The sequence below is a fragment of the Arvicanthis niloticus genome, chromosome 2 (genome assembly GCF_011762505.2).
Source record: "Arvicanthis niloticus isolate mArvNil1 chromosome 2, mArvNil1.pat.X, whole genome shotgun sequence".
NCBI lineage: Eukaryota > Metazoa > Chordata > Mammalia > Rodentia > Muridae > Arvicanthis > Arvicanthis niloticus.
This window is the reverse complement of record NC_047659.1, coordinates 133,962,714-133,986,744: the sequence shown is the minus strand read 5'-3', so window position 1 is coordinate 133,986,744 and position 24,031 is coordinate 133,962,714. Positions and strand designations below refer to the sequence as shown.

The window sequence follows — 24,031 nt, the reverse complement described above, 5'->3', positions numbered from 1 at the left end:
ACTTCTTTGAATTATCTGGGACACTTGATGAGTGCCAACACCCCTCCCCCTTCTTGTTCTCCCTCTCTGTCCTCCCTCCCTCCCTCCCCTCAATATTTTCCTTTGGTTTGTGGTTTGTCAGGGAATTTACCCAATCATCATGGATTTTTTGTTTTGTATTGTTCTAGGCAAGGTCTTGTCTTCCATATTCTGGGATTATAGACGTAAGCCTTCATGGCTGACTTGACATTGTTTTTTTTTTTTTTTTTTTGTTTGTTTGTTTGTTTGCTTTTTTTTTAATTTATTTTTTATTTTTTTATAAAAGCCCCTTCAGAGATTCTAATGCGTGGTCAGAGAAGCATTTCCTAGATCAGGGGTTTCAGCTTAGAAAAAAGATGGTAATTATTTACTGCTTGGTTTTTGGTATATTTGAGACACAGGCTGATCTTGACCTGTGGCAATTCTATCTCAACAGGAGACATAGTTTACCAGAGACTGAGTTTAGTGCCCTGTTTGCTAGAGGAACATTGTACCACCAAACCACAGCCTCTGGCCTACCTCCAACTCCCACCCCTTTAAAGAGAGGGTTTCAATATGTAGCCCTGGCTGGCATGTAACTCACAAAGATCTGCCTGTCTCTACCTCCTGAGTGCTGGGATTGAGGTGTGTGCCACCTTGCCCGGCTGCCAGCTCTCTTGTTATTTATCCTTCAGGACAATGTTTAAGTTGCTCACATTGGCCTTAAACTTGGGGCCCTTCTACCTCAGCCGCCCAGGCAGTGGATTCCAGTCCTGGTCCATCAGGCCTGACCATAATGTCTTCAAGAAGTTAAAAATATTGACACATAGGTCTGCCCCTGGGATTCTATTAGTTGATTTAAGATGGAGTAGGGCCCTAACATTATTTGAAGCCTCCTAGAGCCTGTGCTGACCACCAGTGACCTGGACCAAACATGTCATTTTTCAGAGGCCAAGAGATGAAAATATATTTGTCTAAGAACAAATAGCAAATGAATATTTATTTATTTATTTATTTAGAGACAGAGAACTCGCTCTGCACACCAGGCTGGCATTTATTTATTTATTTGGAGACAGGGAACTCGCTCTGCACACCAGGCTGGCATGTATGTATGCATGTATGTATGTATGTATGTATGTATTTGGAGACGAGGAACTTGCTCTGTATAGCAGGCTGGTCTCAAACTTGAGATCTGCCTGTCTCTGTCTCCGGAGCACTGCCATGCCTGGCTCCAGCAACCAACCAACCAAAAACCCTCCAGGGTCACCTGTACCTTGGTTGCCCTCAGACTTGCTATAAAATGGGGGATGACCTTGTAGTTCTGATCCTCCTGTGTGTAGCCCCTGCGTGCTGGGTTACAGGCCTGTGTCCCGTGCTTGGCTTCTATGGTAGCAAAGTGATTCACTAGACTCACAGCACAAGACACAAAAGCACTGGACTCATTTCTCTGTATCGGGATCACTAGCTTCCTTGGGCATCTCATTTCATCATTCCAACTCCTGGGGGGGCAGGAGGCAGTGTCACTCCCATTTTGCAGATGAGGATACTGAGGAACAGAACTGTCTTGGTGGAGTCAGGCGTGGCAGCACACACCTATATTCCTAACACCTAGAAAACTGAGTCAGGAAGCTCAAGGGTATGAGGCCAGCCACATAAAAGCAAACATAGGCTGGGCATGGTGGTTCCTGATTTGTAATCCCAGTAAGCAGGAGACAAGCCTGGAACAGGAAGTAGACCATAGGGCTTTCCAGGGCAGCCAGGGCTAAGTAGTTTGATCCTGTCTCAACAAACAAAACCAACCAATCAAACCCTAGCACAACAAAAAGCAAAACAAAACACACATACACACACAGTGAGAATGTAGTTCTGAGGCAATGCTCACGCCTCAGATCGGCAAAGCCCTGGGTTCTAGTCCCAGCACCAGAAGAAAGCAAGACAAAAAACTGCCTGTCTAGGTGGATCCTAACCAAGATAATGACAAAATCCTGGACCTTCCTGACCCTGGTCCAGCGCCCATTTAATCCCCTCCCATTGTGACATGTATGTTCCATAATGAACATGTTAGTATTGTGAGGTAGGGTCCGGGTGTAAAGGCAACTGTGAGGTGACACTGTAGAAAACTGGGGATGAGAGCAGGAGGAATAGGGCTATTCCCTCACAAACAGGGACTCTGGGGCAGCCATGTCCTACTTCATGTCTCCACAAACTCATCTCAGTCTCCTGCCTTCTGGCCAAGGTGAGAGGGGCTTCCTGGAACTGGGAGTGGGTGGGTGGGGACAGCAGAGTTTCCCACACGAAGTTGCTTCCTGGCTTTGGGGAGGTGGGGCTTCTGCTGAAAGCTTTTGGGCTGAAACCTGGAATCAATCCTCTTGAAAGGATACCCAAAAGGCTTTGCCAATTGCTAGTTATACACTCACTCACTTAAGATGCTTCCCTGTCACCTGCAGTATTGGGACTGGCTGGGGTTATGGAAATAAGTAATTGCTTACATTCCCAACCTCTGAGTACCCTCTTGGGCTGGTTCTGATTGCCTCTGGCCCCAGGCCCTGCCCCTCAGGGCCGCTTCCTTCAAGAGACCAAGAATAACATTCCATTTCATTCTTGTCTCTGCAGGTGGGGCTGCTTCTCCGGGCTCGTCCCTTGGCCTCTATAGTCCTGCAGAGCCAGTGGCAGTGGCACCTGGTGGATTAGGCCCACTGAGCCAGAAAGCTGAGCAGGTGGCACCTGCTGCCCAGGCCTGGGGCCCCACCTTGGCAGTGCCTGAAGCCAGGGGCTGCTCTGGGGGTGTTAGCTGGGAGACACCTCGAAGAAAGGAACACAACCGATACTGCCCCAAATTGCCCCCCATGAGGCAGCTGGAGAGCTTGGGCTGGGCAGACCCCTGCTCCAGAAGCAGAGCTCCCTATCTGGGTGGCCCTAGCAGGCCCCGGCCCTTGCTGCTATGTGGGCTGACACCTGGGGTTCTGCCAATATCTTCCGAGACAGGGGGGAAAGAGGCCAGCTCCCAACCTGACATCTGCATCCTTACCCTGGCCATGATGATTGCTGGCATACCTACCGTGCCTGTGCCAGGCCTGCGGGAAGAGGACCTGATCCGGGCGGCTCAAGCCTTCATGATGGCCCATCCAGAGCCAGAGGGAGCTGTGGAGGGGGTGCAGTGGGAGCAGGCACATGCCCACATGGCTTCTGGACAGATGCCTTTAGTGAGATTCAGGAGGGGCTCCTGCTTATAGTCAGATGAAATAGCATGAGATACATAGGGTGGCTTCTCCGTATGGTTTTTGGGCAGATAAGGTTGGGGATGGCTCTGGCAGGGATGGGAAGAGGGTGTGGGTAACTGAGCCACCCTGACAAACTGCACTGCTTTGTCAGGACCACCCTGCAGAAGTTCTTCATACCACCACAGATCTGAGCAGATTAAGTCAAGGTACCTAAGTAGGAAGCCCTATTGGGAGAGTAAATTTTCTTATCTAAAGTCCTAGACAATATGGCTTTCCTGTTGCCTGTGTCCCAGCTGAAAGGAGATGGGACTATAGGCAAATGGTGGAAAATGAACACTTGGCTGAGCAAACAGGAGCCCATTCTTCTTTACTCCAACCAACCCTGTGAGGACACCTATTCTACAGAGAAGCTGGAGCCTGGAGAACGTTTTCTTGGGTCTCACTGAAAGTAAAGGCAGAACCAGGCCTGAAAACAATGGCAGGTAAAACAAGAGCAGAGTCGGCACTCACAGGCAGCGCCACTGGGCCAAGTCTCTCCCTTTCACAACACAAAAGGACCATGTATAAACCAGACAACAGGACAAGTATGGGGACACAACATTCACTTTATTGATCCTAGGGTGGGACAGGAAAACTGGGAGGCTTGGCAGCCTCCCCAAAGTAGCCTCTTCCTTTGTGGGAAGGCTCCAGAGCCAGTGTCGGGTGAACCACATCATGACTGAGCAGGACCGTGAGTAGGAATTACCAACACAGAACCCTCAGCCTTCTCACTCATTATTTCTCCTATTTCACTATCACCTGTTTCCAGAAATTTCTTGAGCTACAAATCATTTTTCCTTATGAAAAAGTTGTCAAAACTGAAGGCAGAATGCACAGCAGAGACTGTACTGAGATTTACTACTGAGCCCTTAACAGAAAAGATTTCCTGACTTCCATTCTATGGAGCCTGACACACTCTAGACAAGAGGCTGGAGCAGAGAAGCCTGGAAGGAAGCCTAGAGTGTGTGAAGAGGGAAGGAAGTGAGGCCTCATATGTACGTGAACATTTCAGGGCACAAACACAATCAGAAGTTGGGCCTACTGACACAGGCTTATAATCCCATTTACTCAGCAGGCTAGTTAGGAGGTTCACATGTTCAAAGCCAACCTGTCTACAGAGTGAGTTCAAGAATAGCCTGGGCAACCTAGTGAGAGGCTATCTGAGAGTAAGGAATAGAGAGTGGCAATAGCAGAGCACCTGCCTAACACTCTACTCCTCTGGGTTCAGTTCCCAGTACTGGGTGTGTCCATGTGATCAGAGTTGAACCTGCTCATAAGGGCCGATCCAGCTGTCAGCGAGTTCCCGCAGGGTGCTGTAGCGACACTCGAACTCCTCCTCACTGCAGTGTTGTAAGAGACGACCTACCTCCTCTGTGAGGAGGGTCACTGCCAGGTGCTTATCCAGGCTGGCACTCCACTTGCTGCCAAGGATACTGTCTAGACTGGTGGCACAGCCGGAGGTCCACTGAGCCTGCAGCATGTCGGGCTGGAGCACCTGCTGGCGGGAACTAAGCATGGCTAGGATGTGGCGGCAGGGCAGGTGGAAGGCTTGGTTAAAGTAGCAGCTGCAGCTGGCAGGGGACTGGGGCTGGACGTTGTGCGTGTCCTCCAGAATCTGTATGTTCATTTTTTCTGAGCCAGAGCCAATGAGGTGCATGGATTTCTGGACTACAGCCAGCTCACCTAGGCAGAGTTGGGCAGCTGGCCCTGTGCAGATGGCATTGAGGGAGTGCTGGATACGGGCTTCCACCAACTGCTCTGTGTTGGGGTTTTCAGGGCTGGCCTCTGAAGGAGTGTGACTGTCCTGGGGATTCTCCGCCAGGCTGAGGTTGGCTTTGTCTGAAGAGTTCTGCTGCATGTATCGGAACACAGATGCCATGCCTTGTTTCTCAAAAGGGGTGGTGCCAAAACACTGGCTGAGGATGTGGGCTGTGACCTCCAGACTCTGGAAGTATCGGTTGCTCTGGGCTCGGCTTCTCCAGCGGTGGGCCAGCCAGATGCGGTCATTGAGCAGCCAGTGTGAGTGCAGCTCGGGCAGCCTGCTGGAGGGGATGCAGTTACTCAGGAGTGTGTACAGCTTCCTCAGGTTGCCAGCTGTGGCGGAGCACATTGTGCTCTGCAGGGAGGACAGAAGCACCCTCTGTACAGACTGCTCCAGGGAGAGCTGATAGAATTTGCCCTGGAGGAACTTACAGATGTGGAAGGCAGAGAGCAAGACCTCCGCGGTGGGGAACTCCATGGTCAGAGTGGGCAGGAGGAGGAAGTGGGGATCCACCAGGATGGTAGTAACTCTTTCCCATGCTGGGTTAAACTTTTTGAACACCTGGAACATCTGGGCCAGGCCTCTGGCATCTTCATTGGTAGGGATGGCAAAGTACACAGCTCGGGCAAGAGGACCTTCAACCTGGACCCGGGGTCCATCCACCAGGAAGGTGTATAACACCTTGCCTCTGGGGTTATAGGTCCGGTGTATGAATAAGACCTCAGGGAAATGAGCAAAGAGGTCTTGCATGAAGCAGCTTTGGTAGTTGAAGGCATCGAGCTGAGGAGTCTTGCTAATCTGGTGCAGCGTGGGTGAGCCGGAGTCCTTAATAAGTAGACCATTCAGCATCGTGAGGGCCATGGAGTGCTGGCAGGTGTCTACAGCCCAGGCTAGGATCCTTCCCCTGCAGGATCACCGTCAGGGGAACATGTTTCTCAAGTGCCACGTAATCAGATGCTTGAAGTTAGGCTGTAGTTTGGGTACTGTTTCAGATGGGCCTAGAAAAAGGAAGACACAAGAGTTGGGACCTGGATTTTCAACTCCCTATCTGGACAATATCTCAAGACTTATCAAACACTATATATCTTCTAGGGGCAGATATACAACAAGCACATAAGGGCACACTGGATGATTATAAAAGCCACAAAGATGAGAAAGAGGCCAGAGCATGCTGGGGAAGGCAGGGTACACTGGCTACGGTGGGAAGCTGTCTATAGGGGCGATTCCCCTGGATGTGAGACAAAAATAACAAGCCAGCCATAGAAACATGGTTCCCAGGGACTAAAAAGGGCAGGAAGTCACATGCAGCGGTGTACACTTGTGATCCAAGCTACTTAAAAAGCTGAGGCAGAAGGATCACCAGGACAAGGTTTCTCTGGATCAGCTTAAGACCAGCACAGACAATTTAGAGAGAACCTGTCTCAAAAAAAAAAAAAAAAAAATCAACAAAACCCCTAACAACAACCACACATTTACAAACTCTTCATAGATATTAAAATCCAAAACCAAACAAAAGGACTGGGAAACTGGGTGTGACTGGGTGTGGCACCAATCCCTGTAATCCCGGCGCCTGGGAGGTGGAGGCAGAAGGGTCAGTTCAAGGTCATTTAGGAGTACAGGAGATCCATCTTAGCTAATTAGCAGTATAGAGAACTGAAAACATGACCAATCCTAGCACTTGGGAGGCAGAGGCAGGCCGATCTCTGTGAGTTCTAGGCCAGCCAGGGCTGTTACACAGAGTAACCCTCTGTCTCAAAAAAACCCAAAACAAAACAAAACAGAAAACCCCAAAATACCCATATGACATGTGGCCCTTCTTTTTCTACAGGATTCTGCTGTGTAGCCCTGACTTGTCCACAACCCACAGCAATCCTCTTACCTTAGCTCTCAAGTGCTGGGGTTCAGGCATGTGTCACCTCATTTAATTCTCTTTTTTAAAATATCATTCTAAATATTTTTATGGCCTTTCTGTTCACAAATTCTTGTATTTCTTGCTCTTTCTTTTGATCCTGGTACATATACCAAACAACCGCTCACTTGCTGTGAAATATTAGGTAAGCAAGTGGCCTTCTCCGAAACTCCATTCCTTTCACCATAAAAGGGGACTAGCATGTGTGTGTAGCGTCTCCTGCGCCTACATATATTGGCTGTAATGCTTTATGCAAATGTTTCCCGTTTGGCTCCATTTACTGCCCCCATTTCGCAGATGAAAGACTCAGGTTCAAAGACACATGAGAGACTGAGGTACAAAGATATAGGCTATCTGTCCACCATTAGGACAGCTGGAAGCCGGGTCTTTGGCTCCAGATCCTGATGACATCCTAGAGTCCCAAAATATGGACCAGGAAGGGAAGGCGGCCTCTGACCTCACCTGAGCCCGGGTGGGGGTCGCGGAAGGCTGAGGTTCGTGTTCAAGCTCAGCGGAGCCGAAATCCACCTTCCACTGGTGGAAGCTGCACGAACTAATCGCTGCGACCCGGCTTCACGCCTCCACGGCTGACCGTTCACGCACGGGTAGACGCGGCAGCCATTTCTCCTACTGGGCCCGCCTCCGACTGACTGACGTCCAGCCTCGCCAATCACCACGCCAGCTTCGCAATGACTCAGCCCAAAGGAGCTCGCTGTGTAACTTGGGACGGGGCTGTTGCCAGGGTTACAGGGGGCTCGGCCAGAAATCACCAATGAGAGCTTGTGGAAGGATGTTCACGCTGGGAACCGGCCGCCGGAGGGCGAAGCCTCCCTTTCTTCCTAGGGGGCTGGAAAGGCGGCACCTTTTAATGGCCAAAATAAAATAAAGAGCAGTGTTTTACACGGAAACAGTTTGTCGGGTATGGAGCTGTCAAGCTCCGAAGATACAGAACGATGGAAAAAGGTGCAAGTGTTACACTGCATTCTTTGCCTTGTGGAGAAACTGAGGCTTGTAATTCCAGTTATTCAGGGCCTGAGATAGGATCAAGAGTTTGAAGCTAGCTCAGGCAATTTAGTAAGACCAAGTCTTAAACAGCTGGGTGTGGTGTCACACGTATTTAATCCTAGCCCCGGGGAAGCAGAAGGCAGCCTGGTCTACATCAAGTTCCAGGATAGGCCTCTCTCGAAAATAAAATAGAAAATCTAGGATTTAGGTCACTCTTCTGTCTTGGTCCACTGATCCCTTTCCTGAACAGAATGAACAAGACAACCTAACATCTGTGTTGCAGGCTTAGTTGGTAGGAAGAGGGCAGAGTAAGTGGTTGGTGCTGTACTGCTAATCCTTTGAATGTCAAGCACCATACCCCATTAGACAATACTCAAGTTTCCTTGAGGCTGCTAGCCTGGGCTACATGAGGCTCCGTCTCAAAAAACACAAAAGTAAAACAAAAACAAAACGACTTTATTAGTGTGAATAAAAATACATAACAGGTATTTTCTAAAGAGCAGCAACAGTCGACAATCAAGGGCTACCCTCCTCCCCTCTGTCTCTGAAAACAAAGCTTCTTTCCAGGCCCATTCTGTTTATCCTAACCTGGGCAAGGGTTCATCTCTGTAGGCTGGGAAGAAAGGAGCATGACCTTTCAGTATGGAATAACTTTGGCTTTGAACAATGAATGAGGTGTCTGTAGAACGCCAAGGGCAGGGCTGAAATGGGGCAGGGTCAAGGACTCACAGTGGAGTCCCTCTCCCCTGGTTTTAAGATCTTCTTAGCCCTTACCTAGGAAGACACTGATAAAAAGACTGACCCACAGCCTGGCTCACACTTTGAACTGTCCCAAGGTGGTTTGGAGATGGAGTTCACTGGTACAAACATTTCAATCATGAACCATGGCTTCTTCAGCAAGAGGGAAGCTGTCTCCTTCCTCTAGCTTTCCCCAGAGGAAAGGGAGGCAGCCCACATCTCTGAAGTCGACCGGCTGCTGACTGGACTCGGGCAGCTGATAGGGCTCTGCCCAGATGTCCACAATCTTGCGCAGGGTGGAGCAGCGCTCCTCCAGCTCTGGCCCCTCGGTCTGCATCAGCAGGTTGGCCAGCTCCCTGCTTAGGTCCTGAATCATGTGGTTCTGACCTTGCTTTTCAGGCTGATCTGTGTTTGGGATTATTCCACGGTCTTGCAGCTCCCCATTGGGGTCAAGGAGGTGCTGGTATTTCTTCTGCCACCGGCAGCACACCATGGCTTCCCCCACTGGCCGCTGGCTAGTGTGCAGCAGAGCCAAAATGTGGCGGCACGGCAGATGGTAGCACTGTTGAAAGGAACAGCTGCAGCTACAGCCATCTTTGCTCACCTGGTGTGAGTTCTCTAGCAGCTGAACAGCTACTGAGGAGCCAGCCTCATCTACCAGGTGGGTGGAGTTCTGCACCACCTCCCACTCATTATGACACAACTTGTAGGCTAGCTCAGAGCCACTCTGGTGCAAGATGTCTAGCATGCCAGCCTTGGAGGGCGGATCCTGGGGCTGTGGCAATTGAGACTGTGCTGAGTCTGGCTTTGCCTCTTCTACTTCTTCCACGGGGAGCCTGGCGTCACCCCCTCCACAAATACTAAAAGGCTTCTTGGGCCTTGGAGGCGTGCTTGGGAGCCGAGTTCTCTTTAACTTGGGAGAATTTGTGGGCAAGCTCTTCAGACCTTTGGTATTAAAGAAGTCTATGTAATCCACAAAGTGAAGGATACAGTCCAGCAGAGACCGCTGCTCCCGAAAGAGGCTTGACACCTTGCTGGTGACTATGTCCAGGCTGTCCATGTAGGTGTTACATGCATGCAGGCCCTTCCTCACGTGCATGTACCACAGCAGTTCACAGGAGAACCAGTGGGTCTGGAGGAAATGGAAGAGTTCCTCATCCAGGAGGGCTTGGGACATCTCACAGAGATTTTTTAGGCTTGCATCAGAAGAGACAAACACAGCCTCCCGCAGAGCTTCTTTCATGAGCCTTTTAAAAGATGCGTTTACTGAACTCTGGTGTAACTTCTTCTCCAAGAGACGAGTTGTGTGGTAGATAGAGAGGAGGGTGCGGGCAGAGGGAAAAATCTCCTGTAGAATAGCTCGGTAAGGGAATGAAGGGTCCACAAAAACCATCTTGACCTTTGGCCAATCAGAGTTGAACTCTGTAAAGATACTGAGCATCTTGGCCACAGAGGGCGCTGTCTCCGCCTTGAGCACAGCGAAATGCACCACTCGACTCTCTCGCTCCTTGTTCTCCACCAAGAAAGCATACAGAATATGGCCCTGGCTGTTTTCCACTCGGTGCAGCAAGAGAGTCTCTGGGAATCGGGTGAACAGGTCACTCATCTTGCTGCTCTGGAAGCTGAGTCGGTCTAGGTCTTGACTGGTACCCACACTGAAGGAGGCCATTGAGCCCTCGTCCACGGTAAGGAAGTTCTTCATCACTTTTGCTATCTTGGCCATATCAGAAGGGCTGATGCCCTCCTGCTCTGGATTTGAGGGCTTGTGTATCTTATCTAGGCAAAAAGATGGCTCTACTGGGGGCTTCTCTGCTGTATCAAGGTCTTTCTTGGTGCTGAGCTGCACTGGCTGGAGTTTGTGCAGACACATTGCCTTCTGAAGTTTGCTAGTAGGGACTCCTCCAGCAGCACTGGAGTCGGCATGGATGTGCTGGGTGTTCAGCTCACTGATAAACAGTCTATCTAGTCTCTCGTTGTACTGCAGGAGCAGGTACGCTGGACACCTGTCCACCTTCTGTGTTCTCTTCCTGTTTGACTGCGTCCGAATACAGACAAATTTCACCTGCACATATCTAGGGAAGGCAGAGGTGACAGTGAGAAAGGGGCTGGCTGCCCTCGCGTAAGATAAGACCTGGTAGCCATTTATCTTGACCAGTACGTTTCTTAGAGACCACAAAGCCGTCTGGAATGTGAGGAAGAAGAACGTGCGGTGACTCTCCAGTCACAACACTTTCAGCTTCCTCCTTCAGACTGTCTATTACAACACCCTCAGTTTCTTCCACATAGTTCTAAGGCCAACTTATCTGTTTATGTGTGTGTGTGTGTGTGTGTTTAGCTTGGGGACTGGCATGGAACTCATGATGTAGTCCCAGCTGGCCTTGAACTTGCTGCAGCCTTGCTGGCTCAGCCTCCCATGAGCTGAGTTACAGAAGTGACCTACTTACTATACCTGGCCTAAAGGCCCAATTTTTGTCATTCTGTCTGTTGCCATTTGTGGCTGCCAATGACAACTTGCTCTGATGCGGGATGTAAGGGGAAGCCGACAACAGCGGTCGGTCGAGTGCTCAGCCAGTGTCTGCTTGCTTAGCCAACCCTAGCTGTGCTATGTCTAATGTGAGCACCTGGGAGCCATGACAAGAGGATCTGAGCTCCAGGGTGACTCTCGGGCTATGCAGCAAGACCTTTCCTCAAAAAACCAAGTCCTTCTCCCTCATTCAGGACACTATTGCCTTAGCCTCCTCCACAGCGACATTCTGAGGACCAGGACTGCCCACTGAGCTCTTCAGGGTCTTCTGGGGATAGCATGTGCCTGGGCTTAGTTGTAGGAGAGAACATTTCTCATTGTTCCTGTAAAGAGAAATGTCTGTCTTGAGGTGCCTATGTTTTGGCCTCTGATGGAGAGAGTGACCATCTAAGAAAACCTCCCCCTGTAGCCTCAGCATTCAGGATGGAGAGGGCTGATTCCAGAGGATAGTCATCAAATTATGTGTTCTTACTCTTATTCCATTGAACTCCTGGGCTCAAGATCCAATGAGAAGGGTTCTCCCTTCTCATCAGCCTTTATGAATGACCCAGTACTCCTGAATCTGATTTACTGTATCCAATTAAGAGGTCTTACAGACCTGTAGATATCAATACAAGTAGAGGTGAAACGGGGAACACTACAGGCCAAGTTGAGTCTTTTAAATCCTGGCTGCACTGGGAAGCCACTTCACCTCTGTGAATACAGTATGTCCATTATAAAACGGGACAAGCTCATTAGGGTTATCGTAAGACTAAATGAACCACAGCTAAAACATCTAGCCCAGAGCCTGCCTTGGGCTTTGCTTATGCTAGAGCTAAAGCCAGCTGCTTTTGCAGTTCCCATGCCCAGCCACATTCAGTGGGGATGCCTCACGTGCCAAGACTGAAACAGTCCTCAGTGTGTTCCTAGGACCTAACACAATGCTGCTCCTTCAGCAGATGCTTCTCAGTGATATAGTGGATGAATGAATCATGGGCCACCAGTGGGTGGGATGGGTCACACCCCTGCCTCCTCAGGGAGTGGCCCAGCTGAAAAACCAAGGAGAGGGGGAAAAAGAAATCTTAGCCTATAGCTTACATGCAGCCTGGGAGCTCCACCTACTCTTTCCAAACACTTACCCAGCTGGTCCAGTTTACCCACCCCGTGGGGCAAGTTTAGAAAAACAGGATATGTCAGTCTTAAGATAACAGGGTGGAGGGGCCTGAGGCGTAGGACTGTGTCCGATATGGGCACAGTGCAGAGGTGGCGCCATCTCTAGTTTTGGTCAGGAAGGGCTTGGAGCAGTCCAGGCCAGCATGTGAGGACCAATGAACCTTAGTTTCCCCCTTCTCCACCTTGCTTGTGTCTTAGAACAACACAGTGCCAGGAGCTTCCTGTGTCCACTACAAAGTGTCTTCTGGCAGTAGCTTATGTCTGTACCTTTGTTTGAGTGACTCTCCCACTCTTCATCTCAGAGTATATTCATCATTCAGGATACAAGGAGCCGGCCGGGCGGTGGTGGCGCACGCCTTTTAATCCCAGCACTTGGGAGGCAGAGGCAGGCGGATTTCTGAGTTCGAGGCCAGCCTGCTCTACAGAGTGAGTTCCAGGCCAGCCAAGGCTATACAGAGAAACCCTGTCTCCAAAAACAACAACAAAAAAACAAACAACAACAACAACAACAAAAAGGATACATGGAGCCATCATCTTTTCTAGAAAGCCAGGCCCTACCCTTCTGCTAGCTCAACATCTTAGCCCAGCTCTAGTCATCCGATTACACTGACTTGCTGTGTATTTAGTGAGGTTTGGGGAGCCACCGCCGACACAAAGCTCTTTTTACTACTCCTGACTCTACTACCCAGCCAGCTTGGAGTCCTGGGCATTCTTTTAATTCATCTCATTCTTCATCCAGTTTCTCCCTTTCCTTGCTTTATTTTTTGTGTGTGTGGGAAACAGGGTCTCACTTTAAGGCCATCTTCCTGCCTTTGCCTACCAAGGGCTGGGATTCCAGGCATGGCTTCCTTGCCCAGCGAAGGTCTTCCTCTCTTCTTTCCTACCATGCTAGGGATCAAACCCAGGGCTTTGCACAGCGAGGCTGCTGTTCTGCCACCGACCTGACTCCAGCCTGTATCTACTATGTGACAAGTCTTTAGATGCTGCTCCACCATCACTGCATACATGGAAGATTCTGTGCCGGGCAGCACTGAGGTCCTGATGTCTCAGTTCACACTAGCAAGAATTCTAGTTTGTCCTCATTTTACAGAGGGAGATGTCTATAAGGAGGCTCTGAGTATGGGAATCTAGGATTTACCTTCCAGCCAATGCCAGCACATCTGAGGTTTGAACCAAGTTTGCTTGGCTGTAGTCTGACTAGTTAGCCGCCATTATTATTATTATTATTATTATTATTATTATTATTATTATTATATTATCCTGCCTCTGCCTCCCAAGTGCGGGATTAAAGGCATGCGCCACCACCACCCGGCAAGTTAGCCATTGTTTTGGCCATTTTCTTTAAAAAAATATTTCTGTCTCTGAGTTCCTTTTTTATCCTCATTTGACCTTAACTACCTTGGTTAGGTTCAACAACCCCCTTATAGGTCTCTAATCAAGAGCTGGAGATGGCTCAGCAAGGAAAGATGCTGAGAAGAGACTTGACAAAATTGCCCTCTGATCTATACACATCATGCCCTACTGTCTACACACCGTAAGCGCACCAACCGAAAATCCAATGAACTGAAGGTGGGTATGGAGGCTTATGCCTGTGATCCCAGCACCTGGGAAACTGAGGCAGAAAGACTAACACATGTGTGACACCAGCCTGGGCTACATAGGGAATTGTGGGCTAGTTCAGACTAGAAAGCAAGACCCTGTCTCAAAAACAAAAATAGTCTGGGGCTGTAGCTCAGTGGTAGAACCCTCCTTATCTTGATTGTATGAAGCCTCAGGTTTAATCCCCAATACAGTCAAAAATGAGAAACAAAACAATTTCTGCTTGTTCTGAAAATACACAGACACTTCCTTTATCACTAATCACTCACTAGCCAGTGCATTCTAATGACTATAACCACCATAGTGCATGAAGGTGGTTATGTGTAGGGTTATATGTAAGTCCTATGCTGCTTTATATGAGGTTATGTGTAGGGTTATATGTAAGTCCTATGCTGCTTTATATAAGGTTATATGTAGGGTTATATGTAAGTCCTATGCTGCTTTATATAAGGTTATATGTAGGGTTATATGTAAGTCCTATGCTGCTTTATATAAGGTTATGTGTAGGGTTATATATAAGTCCTATGCTGCTTTATATGAGGTTATGTGTAGGGTTATATGTAAGTCCTATGCTGCTTTATATGAGGTTATATGTAGGGTTATATGTAAGTCCTATGCTGCTTTATATGAGGTTATGTGTAGGGTATATGTAAGTCCTATGCCACTTTATAGAAGAGGCTTGAGCATCCAATGACTCTGATGTGTGTGGGGCATCCTGGAGCCTACCCACCTCCTGACACCGAGGGGACAGTCAAAATTTCATCTAATCTAAAACTGTTGCTTGTCAACTCAACATCCCCCAGTCTCCCTCCAAACACAGAGCCAGTTCTATCAAGTTCTATCCAGGTTACTGTTCCTCCGGGCACAGCTCCTTGCTTAGGGCAGCAACAGCAATGAAGATAGTGCTGGAAGGGCTGGGCACCGACACTTGTCCAGTCATGGAGAAAGAGCTACAGCAGCAAACCTAGGAAGGGTCCTCTTTTGGATGTGGTTTCTGCATTTGTGTCATGTGGGGAGCTGCACGGAACTCGGCAGGCTTGAGGGTGGACAAGGGAAGGACGCAAGGAGCCCGTCCGGAGACACAGTCACATTTGGAGGCTCACTGTGAGCTACAGAGTAGCGACTCAGAAGCAACTTTAAGTTAGTTGTTAGTCAACAGAGGACTAAAGGATCCAATGACCTAGTGTAGTAGCACACGACTATTTCCAGCACCCAGGAGCCTGAAACAGGAGGATTGTCATGAATTCAGGGCCAGTTTGGGCTATGCAGTACATAAAGAAACAGTCCAATTTCCCTCTCTCAACACACAAAACAACAACAACAACAAAACTACCGCAGAAATATTTTATAGAAATTAATAGGAAAAAGAGATCTGAATAAACGTTTACCTTAAAGATTGAGACTCCAGGGTCGGGGCTGAGGAGGAGGCTCCAGTGGGCTGGCCTTAGGCAGCTTCTATTCTAACGGCTAATACTGGTTTCTTAAGACCAAGAGAGTCAGCACACTGACCCAAGTGACACTAAGTGACCTTGCCCCCAAGTTATTTCTGATTGGTAATAAAAATGTTGAAGGCCAATAGCTGGGCAGAAGAGACATAGGTGGGGTTTAGGATTCCTGGGTTTGGGGGTCAGAGGAGACAGATGAAATGTAGTAAAAAATAACTCAGGGTTATCTATAGGAAAGTAGATTCTAACAGCATAGAGGGTAGATGCCTGCACAGGACTTGTGCTGTTTAAGACTTATTGTAAGTAATAAAAGTTGTGTGTTTTTTTTTTATCCAAGAACTGAACGATCAAAGGTGGGGTAGAAACCCCTGGATTAGGATTAAATAAGTTTTACAATAGGTGGCTCAGTCGTGTAGAACAGTTGTTGTTCTTGCAGGACCTAGGTTCAGTCCCTAGCACCCACGACAATTTACTAATTCCAGTTCCAGGGGATCTGATGCCCTCTGACCTCCTTGCACACCAGGCACACACAAGCTGTGTGCATGTATATACACACATGGTACATATATATCCATCCAAAAAAATCACTCATACACATGAAATAAGTAAATATTTATAAAAAAAACCCAAAACAACCCTGAGACTGAAAGGGCTAGGGAGACGGCTCAGTGAGTGAAGTGCTTGCTAAGGGACATACGTTTAGTCCCTAGCATCTATGAGAAAACAACACAAAAATGAAAAAAAAAAAAATCAAAACAACAACAAAACTATTGGGTCTAGTCGTGTGTAGCTATAATTCCAATGGTGCAGAGCTGGAGACAGACGATCCCAGCGGCTTGCTGTCCAGCTAGTCTAGCCAAATCACTGAACTCACTGTTCAGTGAGAGACACTGTCACAAACCAAGCCAAATCAAAACAGTGGAGAGGATCAACCTGTGACCTCCACACTTGGCACCACGTAAGTGCATGTGCACCTGTACACACATGCACACACATTAAGATTACAAGGCACAGTGGTGCACACCTGTAACTGAAACACTCTGGAATGTGAAGCAGGAGAACTGGAGTAGGCGGCCGGTGGGTCAGACAGACAGAGCTGGGTGTTGTGGCACAAATTTGTAATCTCAGCACCTGCAAGGAGACAGGACAAGCCTTGGAATTTCAAAGCCAAGCAGGACACTACAGCTAGCTGGAGTAGGCCGAGAGACCTCAAAAGAAGCAGAGCGGGGACAAGGGACTCGCCAACTTGACACAAACCCAGACACATTTGGGACTGGACTGCAGGCAGCAAGCCTGGGGTAAATTTGGGGGTAAACGGTGGGTGGTGCCACCCCTGAGCAGGTGATCCTGGACGGTAGAAGAAAGCAGACTGAGGAGCAGGCCATGAGGAGCCAGACTCTGCATCAGCTCCGCCCTCTAGGTTTTCCCTTGACCTCCTGCCCTGATTTCCTTCAACATCACGCAGAACTGCTGGCTGAAATAAGCCTTTTGCTCTTCAAGTTGCTGTTGGTCATAGTGTTCTATCATAACGACAGAGAGCAAGCTAGGGGTAAGAGTGCCGGAGGCTTAGTTATGAGCGTTGCTGTTCAGATCCCAGCACCTATGTGCTGCAAATTCCAGCTTAGAGGGATCCAAGGTAGCCTTCTGGCTTCAGCACATGCACAGGTGTGAGGAACCCAAACTTCCTAGCAAAGAACCTGGAATATGTAATTTCAGACCACATGTCTGAAAAGGGTAATTACTGAACTGGACAGCAATGGACAGAGTTGTTGAGTGTCTCCTGGAGTCTGAAGAATATGAACTCCCAAATAGGGGGGCTGGGGCAGGCTCAGTCTGTAAAGTGAATTAAAAAAAAAAAAAATCACAGACTTTCTCACTTGATAGGGGTCTTAAAGAAAAATAAAATAGAATATATTTGTGTTACTATGAAGTATGTACTTGGCCTCTGTCCTGCTTTCTGGTCTATATGCCTAAACTGCTTTTAGTTTTCAAAATGATAAGTGTCTTTATGTAGGCCAATGAACCGCCCGAAGGCTGCAAGCTACTCACTGGAAACATCAGGACAGAATTCATTATAGCCAGGGTAACTGTCCTCGAACTCACCAGCAACAAACCCCAGCTCTCCTGCAGGGCACGGTGGTAGGTGCTTGTAATCCCAGCATTCTAGAGGCAGAGTGAAGAGGGTCCCTCAGGTTCAAGTCCGGCTTGTTTTACATGGGGCTCCAGGCCAGCCACATAGTGAGACTATCTCAAAAGCAAAACCACACAAAACCCAACAAAGAGAAAACAGCCCTAATTACTGTAAAAAGCATGTTAACAAAGGGCAGCCAATCAAGAAAAAGGTCTAAATATTTTCTCCTTTACCAACTGCTTCCATGACCTGCAAGTAGGGTTTCTTACCAATCTGAGTTTGAAGAAATCTTTTTTGTTTGTTTGTTTTTGAGACAGGGTTTCACTGTGTAGCCCCGCCTTACCTGGAGCTTTCTATATAGACCAGGCTAGCCTTGAACTTACAGAGATCTATCTGTCCCCCTCCCTAGTGTTGGAGTTATGGATAAACACCATCACATCCTGCTGATGTCCCCATTCTTAAATTATTTGCCACAGTGAACCTTAAGACTTTTCTGACTGGGGAGCAGTGAGATGGTTTAGGGCCTAAGTGCTTGCTGCTCTGCCTGAGTTAGATCCCTGGGATCCACATGGTGGAAGGAGAGAACCATATCCAAAGTTTTCCTCTGACCTCTACATAAATAGAACACAAAACAAACAAACAAATAGAAATTTCTTTTTTTTTTTTTTTTTTTTTTTTTTTTTGGTTTTTCGAGACAGGGTTTCTCTGTATAGCCCTGGCTGTCCTGGAACTCACTCTGTAGACCAGCTGGCCTCGAACTCAGAAATCCGCCTGCCTCTGCCTCTGCCTCCCAAGTGCTGGGATTAAAGGCGTGTGCCACCACCGCCCGGCAAATGGAAATTTCTAATTGATATATATTTCAATCTTACTTTATTATATTGTATGTGGAGGTAAGTGTGCAAGTATGGCTATGTGCCACAGGCATGCAGTGTCCTGGATGTCAGAAGATGCTGGATCCCCTGGAACTGGAGACACAGATGGTGCAAGCCACCACACAGGTGCTGGGAATCGAACCTGGGTCTTTTGCATGAATAACAAGTGTTCTTAACCACCGCAACATCTCTATAGTCCTGATAGAAATATAAATATATTCCTCAGTATGTAGCCCAGGATGGACTCTTATTTATTTATTTATTTATTTAGACAGGGTTTCTCTGTGTTGGACCCCAATTTATAATAATCCTCTTCCTTGGACTCTTGAGTGCTGGAATTAAAGGTATGTGTCACCACGCCAGATTTTGATTTTATTTTATATTTCTAATTATTATACAAAATAGTGCATTACAATATGCCATTCATACATTTATAACATTATATGTACTATATTGATTTCATTTATATATGTATTTTCTAGTGTAATACACTAGTATTTTGAGGCTGGGTCTCATACTGTAGCCCAGGCTAGCCTAGAACTTGCAGTAATTCCCTGTGTTAGCCTTTAAGTGCTGGATTTATAGGCATGTGCATCACACTTGGTTGATGTGAACCCGGAGCTTTGTGCATGCTAGGCAAGCCCCCAACCCCATCTGTCTGTCTGTCTGTCTGTCTGTCTGTCTCTCTCTCTCTCTCTCTCCCGTTTTTTTGTTTTCTGCAGTGCTGAGTATTTAACCCAGTCCCTTAAGAGTGCCAGGCAAGCCGGGGCGGTGGTGGCGCACGCCTTTTAATCCCAGCACTTGGGAGGCAGAGGCAGGTGGATTTCTGAGTTCGAGGCCAGCCTGGTCTACAGAGTGAGTTCCAGGACAGCCAAGGCTATACAGAGAAACCCTGTCTCGAAAAACCAAAAAAAGAATGCCAGGCAAATGTTCTACCACCCACAGATCATAAATGACACCATCCCATCTCCTTCTCTTTGTGGTGCTGGCATTAAACCAAGGACCTTGCTCAAGGAAGTCATGCGCTTCACCACTGAGCCACCATCCCTGCCTTCTCACGCCGCCTCCATTTTTTTGAGACAGGATCTTACACTGTAGCCCAGGGTGTCTTTGAACTCATTATATTGCTGAGGCTGGTCTCAAACTCATGGCAGTATTCTTGCACGAGCCTCCCAAGTTCTGAGATTACAGTCTGTGCCACCAGTCCTGCTAGATTTTATCCTACATAGCCCTTTCTATGGTCCACTGTAGTTACAGCTTCAGCAAACAGTCACTGATTTGGATGCTACATGCATCTTGTTTCTCATCAAACCCTCTGCTGTTTTTTTTTTTTTTTCTTTTCAGTGTTGGGGATCAAACCCAGAGCTTTGCGTATGCTCTGCAGGTGAGCACCCTAACTCTCAGCTATATCCCCAGCCACCTGCTTTTCCTTTTTTATTTTTGTAAGATTTACTTTTAGGACCAGAAGGATGACGCAGTAGCTCAGCAGTTAAGAGCACTTGCTGCTCTTCTAGAGGACTCAGGTTCTAATTCTTAGCATCCACATGGAAGCTCACAACTGTACCTAATTCCAGTGGAACTGACACTCTCTTATAGCCCCCATGGGCACTGCCTGCCTATGATACACAGAAATATACTCAAGCAAACACGCATGCGTGTAAAATAAAAATAAATAAAATCACAAAGAAATGTAAGTAATTTTAGTTTTGTTGTGTGCACGTCTCTTATATGCCCAATCGCGTGAGTGCGGTGCCCTCAGAGTCCTGCAAAGAGCATCAGATCCCCCTGGAGTTGGACGTACAGGCAGTCGTGAGCTGCCTGACTAGGGTGCTGAACACCATATTTGAATACTCTTGCAAGAGCAGCAAGTGCTTCTAGCTGAACCACCTTCTCACTTCATAAAGGACAAAACTTCACTGTGGAGGTTAGAACTCTTGTCTCAGGTGGAGGACAAAGGCTAGCTCGCTCCAGGGCTCTCAGCCTCTAACCCTTATGCCCGCTGTTCCTCGTCTTGAACTGCTAACTTCCTGTATGGACACCTGCCATTGCTATCCATGTAACCTCTGCGTTAGTAGTTTTAAATAAAATGTAAAAATTATTTTGTGTGTATGGTTGTTTTGTTTGCGTGTATGTCTGTGCGCCACTGGCATGCCTGGTGCCTATGAAGGTCAGAAGTGGGCACCAGATGCCCTGGACCTAGAGTTACAGACTGGGCATTGAACCCAGGTCCACTTGTGTTCTTAGCTACTGTGCCATGCTCCACTCCTCAGATGATTTCCTTTCAATCAGCCTGCCACACTTACTCTGTTTAGTAAGGAGCTTACATGGATATAATGGATGGTTCTTATTAAAATCCTCTTCATTCAGTGCATGTGTTGGCTTGATAGGAATGGCTCCTGTAGACTCGTGTTTAAATGCTTGGCCCACAGGGAGTGGTATTATTAGGAGGCGTGGCCTTGTTGGAGTAGGTGTGACCTTGCTGGAGGAAGTGTGTCACTGTGGAGTGGGCTTTAGGGTCTCCTATGCTCAAAGCTAGGCTTACTGTGACAGTTCTCAGTCTGCTGCCTGAGGACCCAGATGTAGAACTCTCAGCTCCTTCTCCATCACCATGTCTGCCTGGATGTCACCATGTTTCCTACCATGACGATAATGAGCTGAATCTCTAAACTGTAAGTCGGCCCCAGTTAAATGCTCTCCTTTATGAGAGCTGCTGTGATTATGGTGGCTGCTCACAGCAATATGACCCTAACTAAGATCGTGTATATACTTGGCTATGAAAACATCTATTAAATTATCTCCTAAAAATGTTTCTGCCACCTGCCCTCCAGTTCCTCTGACACAGTGAGCTCTACAGAGCGCTAGGGTGCCATACATGACCCAAATGATCCATCAGAGCCTGGTGTGGAGAAGCACGTCTTCAGCCCCAGCACTCAGGAGGCAGAGGGATATGATCTCGCATTTGAGGCCAACCTGGTCTACAGAGCAAGTTCCAGAGCAGCCAGGGCTACACAGTTAGACCCTGTCTCAAAAACAAAGAACACTGGACATCCTAGTGGAGGCTGGTGTGGAAGCAATGCCTTTGATCCCAGCCCTTGAGAGGTGGAGGCGGGAGGACCCTTCTTCCAAAAAGCTGAGGCACTATTCCAGGCAGATGAGGTGACTCTCACACTGTAATCTCGGGACCAGGGAGGCAGGGAAGATATCACTGCATGTTCAAGGCTGGCATAAGGATGAGATCCTGCCTCAAAAATCAAACAAAAGAAATTTCTTTTGATTTTTCAAGACAGGATTTCTCATTATGGCTGTCCTGGAACTCACTCTGTAGACCAGGGTGGCCTTGAACTCAGAGATCCACCTGCCTCTGCCTCTGAGTGCTGGGATTAAAGGTTAACCAGCAATCCATTTGTCTCTGCTGAGGACCAAGAAGCACATATGAATCCTATCTTAGTCAGTATGGTCTTCAGGGATTCAAGCCCACAGTGCCCTCATCCTCATGCCCTCCTCTAATACCTGGCCATGGGAAATACAAGTTTGTTGACGGAATCAGAGAAGTAACATTGGAGAGTTTCTACAGCCCAGCAGTTAAAGCAGCACAGGTGGTAAAGGTGATGCCCGTCTAACACCGACACATTAACCATGCACAGTTTGACCTTTCTCCCTGCTGACTTGTCCCTTCTGTCACTTATGCTTTTGCTTGCTACTTCTCTCTTCTGTGTCGTCATCATTCCTTCAGTCCTCACACCTGTCCTCTCTTTGACATCTTCCCAAGTATTACAATTCAGGCAACTAGGCCAAAGAGTGGAGCAGATTGGGAGGTAGGGGCAGGAGGGTGTGTATACATGTGATATGTATACTATACATGTGATATGCATACATGTGATATGTATACATATGATACGCATACATGTGATATGCACACGAATGTGCAGTGCTTGGAGGCCAGAGGTCAACACTGGGTATCTTCCTCTATTACTCCATCTTACCCTGGCTGGCTTGCAGCAACTTAATTCCTAAACCAGGCTGTCTGAACTTACAGGGATCCGCCTGCCTCTGCCTCTGGAGTGCTGAGATTAAAGGTGTGCATCAGTATGTCCTGCCTTTCTATCATGTTTTCTGAGATGGAGCCTCTCACTGAACTGAAGCTCACAGTCAGCTAGGCTAGCTAGCCAGAGAGCTCTGGGAATCCACCACCTGTCTTTGCCCACTCGACACTGGGGTTAGGGTTACAGAGCAACATGACAGCGTCCAACCTTTAAGCAGAACTGGGGATGTGAACTCAGTTCCCGTGCTTGTGTGGCAGATATTTTCTTGCCTGAACAACTTCCCTTGCCCCTATTTATACTGTTTAGAAACCACAAAACTTGGGGCTGGAGAAATGGCTCTGCAGTTAAAAGTGCTGCTCTTCCAGAGGACCTGACTTCAGTGCCCAGTACACATATGGGGTGGTTTTCAGCTGCCTGTAAGTCTACCTCCATGGGATCCAGTGTCCTCTTCTGGCCTTCACACATACACACAAATATAAATAAAAATGAATCTTTAAAACTTAAAGATGAACATAAAGGCCTAAATTCATATTTTTTTTAGAGTAGTACCTATTTCCCTAAATCACGTTTAACACCTGACAAGTCATTTACTCAACTATTAATGCCTACCATAGATAACTGCCTGGCTGGACCTGCCTGTGGGGTAGCCTAGCAAGGTACCACCATAAAGCATGGAGTCCAGGGATCACAGTCATGGAAAGCACTTTCTGACAGATTGCAACTGATCTCACCCTCTGCCAAGCACAGCAGCCCAAGTTGCTACAGGATGCCGTCTTCTTCACAGATCTGTGCCTTCACTCCCATGGGTTTGTCTGTCAGACACCTGCGACTCAGTACTTATCCAATGCTCTCCTACTCCTGGCCTCTATTCATTCACAGGCCCAGGGAAAAACCAGCCATTTCAGTGGGAAGCCTTGTATGCACCTCTTGTTACTTCTTTCTTTGTATCTCTCTCCGGGAAGAGGGGAGAGGGTCTCTCTATGTAGCCCTGGCTGGTCCAGAACTCACTATGTAGACCAGGCTGGCCCTGAAGTCATAGAGACCTAACTAGCATTTGTCTCTCCAGTACTGGGATTAAAAGTGTATGCCACCATGCCTGATTTTTCTTTTATAACTCTTTTATACTTTACTTATTTGGTTTTTAGAGAAGGGTTTCACCCTGTAATCCAGGCTGCTTTGGAGTTCACTATGTATTGGAGACTGGCTTCCAGCCCCATCCTTCTGAGTGCTGGGATTATAGGCAAGAGATACCTTTTGAAGGCATTTACCACTTAGAGCGTGGTTTCCAGATCCCACATCATGCAGCTGTTCAAATCTCCTACCTAACACGGAATGCTGTTCGCATAGAGCCTCCGGTGTACTCTAGGTTACAATAACCAACACAGTGTAAATTCTATGTAAATAATTTGGTTGTTCTGGTAGGGAATTAAAGACAAAGGAAAACGTCTCAGTCATGTCTGTAATCCCAGCACTTGGAAGTCTGAGATAAGAGAATTGCTATGAGTTTGGGGTTTAACTTCATTTTCTTGGAATTTTTTTTTTTTTTTTTTTTTTTTTTGAGATAGGGTCATACTTATGGAGTCCTTGCCGCCCT

At 47.7% G+C, this 24,031-nt stretch overlaps 3 protein-coding genes across 8 annotated transcripts in view; 1 reads left to right on the top strand and 2 right to left on the bottom strand.

Annotated features, from left to right (window-relative positions):
* The first annotated feature begins 14 nt into the window (after nucleotides 1-14).
* Spata25 (spermatogenesis associated 25) lies at nucleotides 15-3,649 on the top strand. Its single transcript, XM_034493613.2, has 2 exons — nucleotides 15-2,233; nucleotides 2,611-3,649. Exons 1-2 carry the CDS (start codon nucleotides 2,179-2,181, stop codon nucleotides 3,228-3,230), a joined length of 675 nt encoding a protein of 224 aa, XP_034349504.1. The 5' UTR covers nucleotides 15-2,178; the 3' UTR covers nucleotides 3,231-3,649.
* Nucleotides 3,650-3,805: 156 nt separating this feature from the next.
* Nucleotides 3,806-7,767, bottom strand: Zswim1 (zinc finger SWIM-type containing 1). Its single transcript, XM_034493598.3, has 2 exons — nucleotides 7,391-7,767; nucleotides 3,806-6,017 (listed from the first exon to the last, which is right to left on the bottom strand). Exon 2 carries the CDS (start codon nucleotides 5,878-5,880, stop codon nucleotides 4,513-4,515), a length of 1,368 nt encoding a protein of 455 aa, XP_034349489.1. The 5' UTR covers nucleotides 5,881-6,017; nucleotides 7,391-7,767; the 3' UTR covers nucleotides 3,806-4,512.
* A 601-nt stretch (nucleotides 7,768-8,368) lies between these two features.
* Nucleotides 8,369-24,031, bottom strand: part of Zswim3 (zinc finger SWIM-type containing 3) — a 17,799-nt gene continuing 2,136 nt past the window's right edge. For 2 of the 6 annotated variants that reach the window (XM_076930217.1, XM_034493569.2), the window contains exon 2: nucleotides 8,369-10,743. In XM_076930217.1, the coding sequence (XP_076786332.1) occupies nucleotides 8,805-10,541 (1,737 nt within the window). In that variant the 5' untranslated portion in view covers nucleotides 10,542-10,743 and the 3' untranslated portion in view covers nucleotides 8,369-8,804. Of the gene's footprint in view, nucleotides 10,744-15,334; nucleotides 16,383-16,415; nucleotides 16,523-17,494; nucleotides 17,636-24,031 lie in introns of those variants that run through there. The other 4 variants (XM_076930214.1, XM_076930213.1, XM_076930215.1 and 1 more) reach the window with 4 other exon arrangements.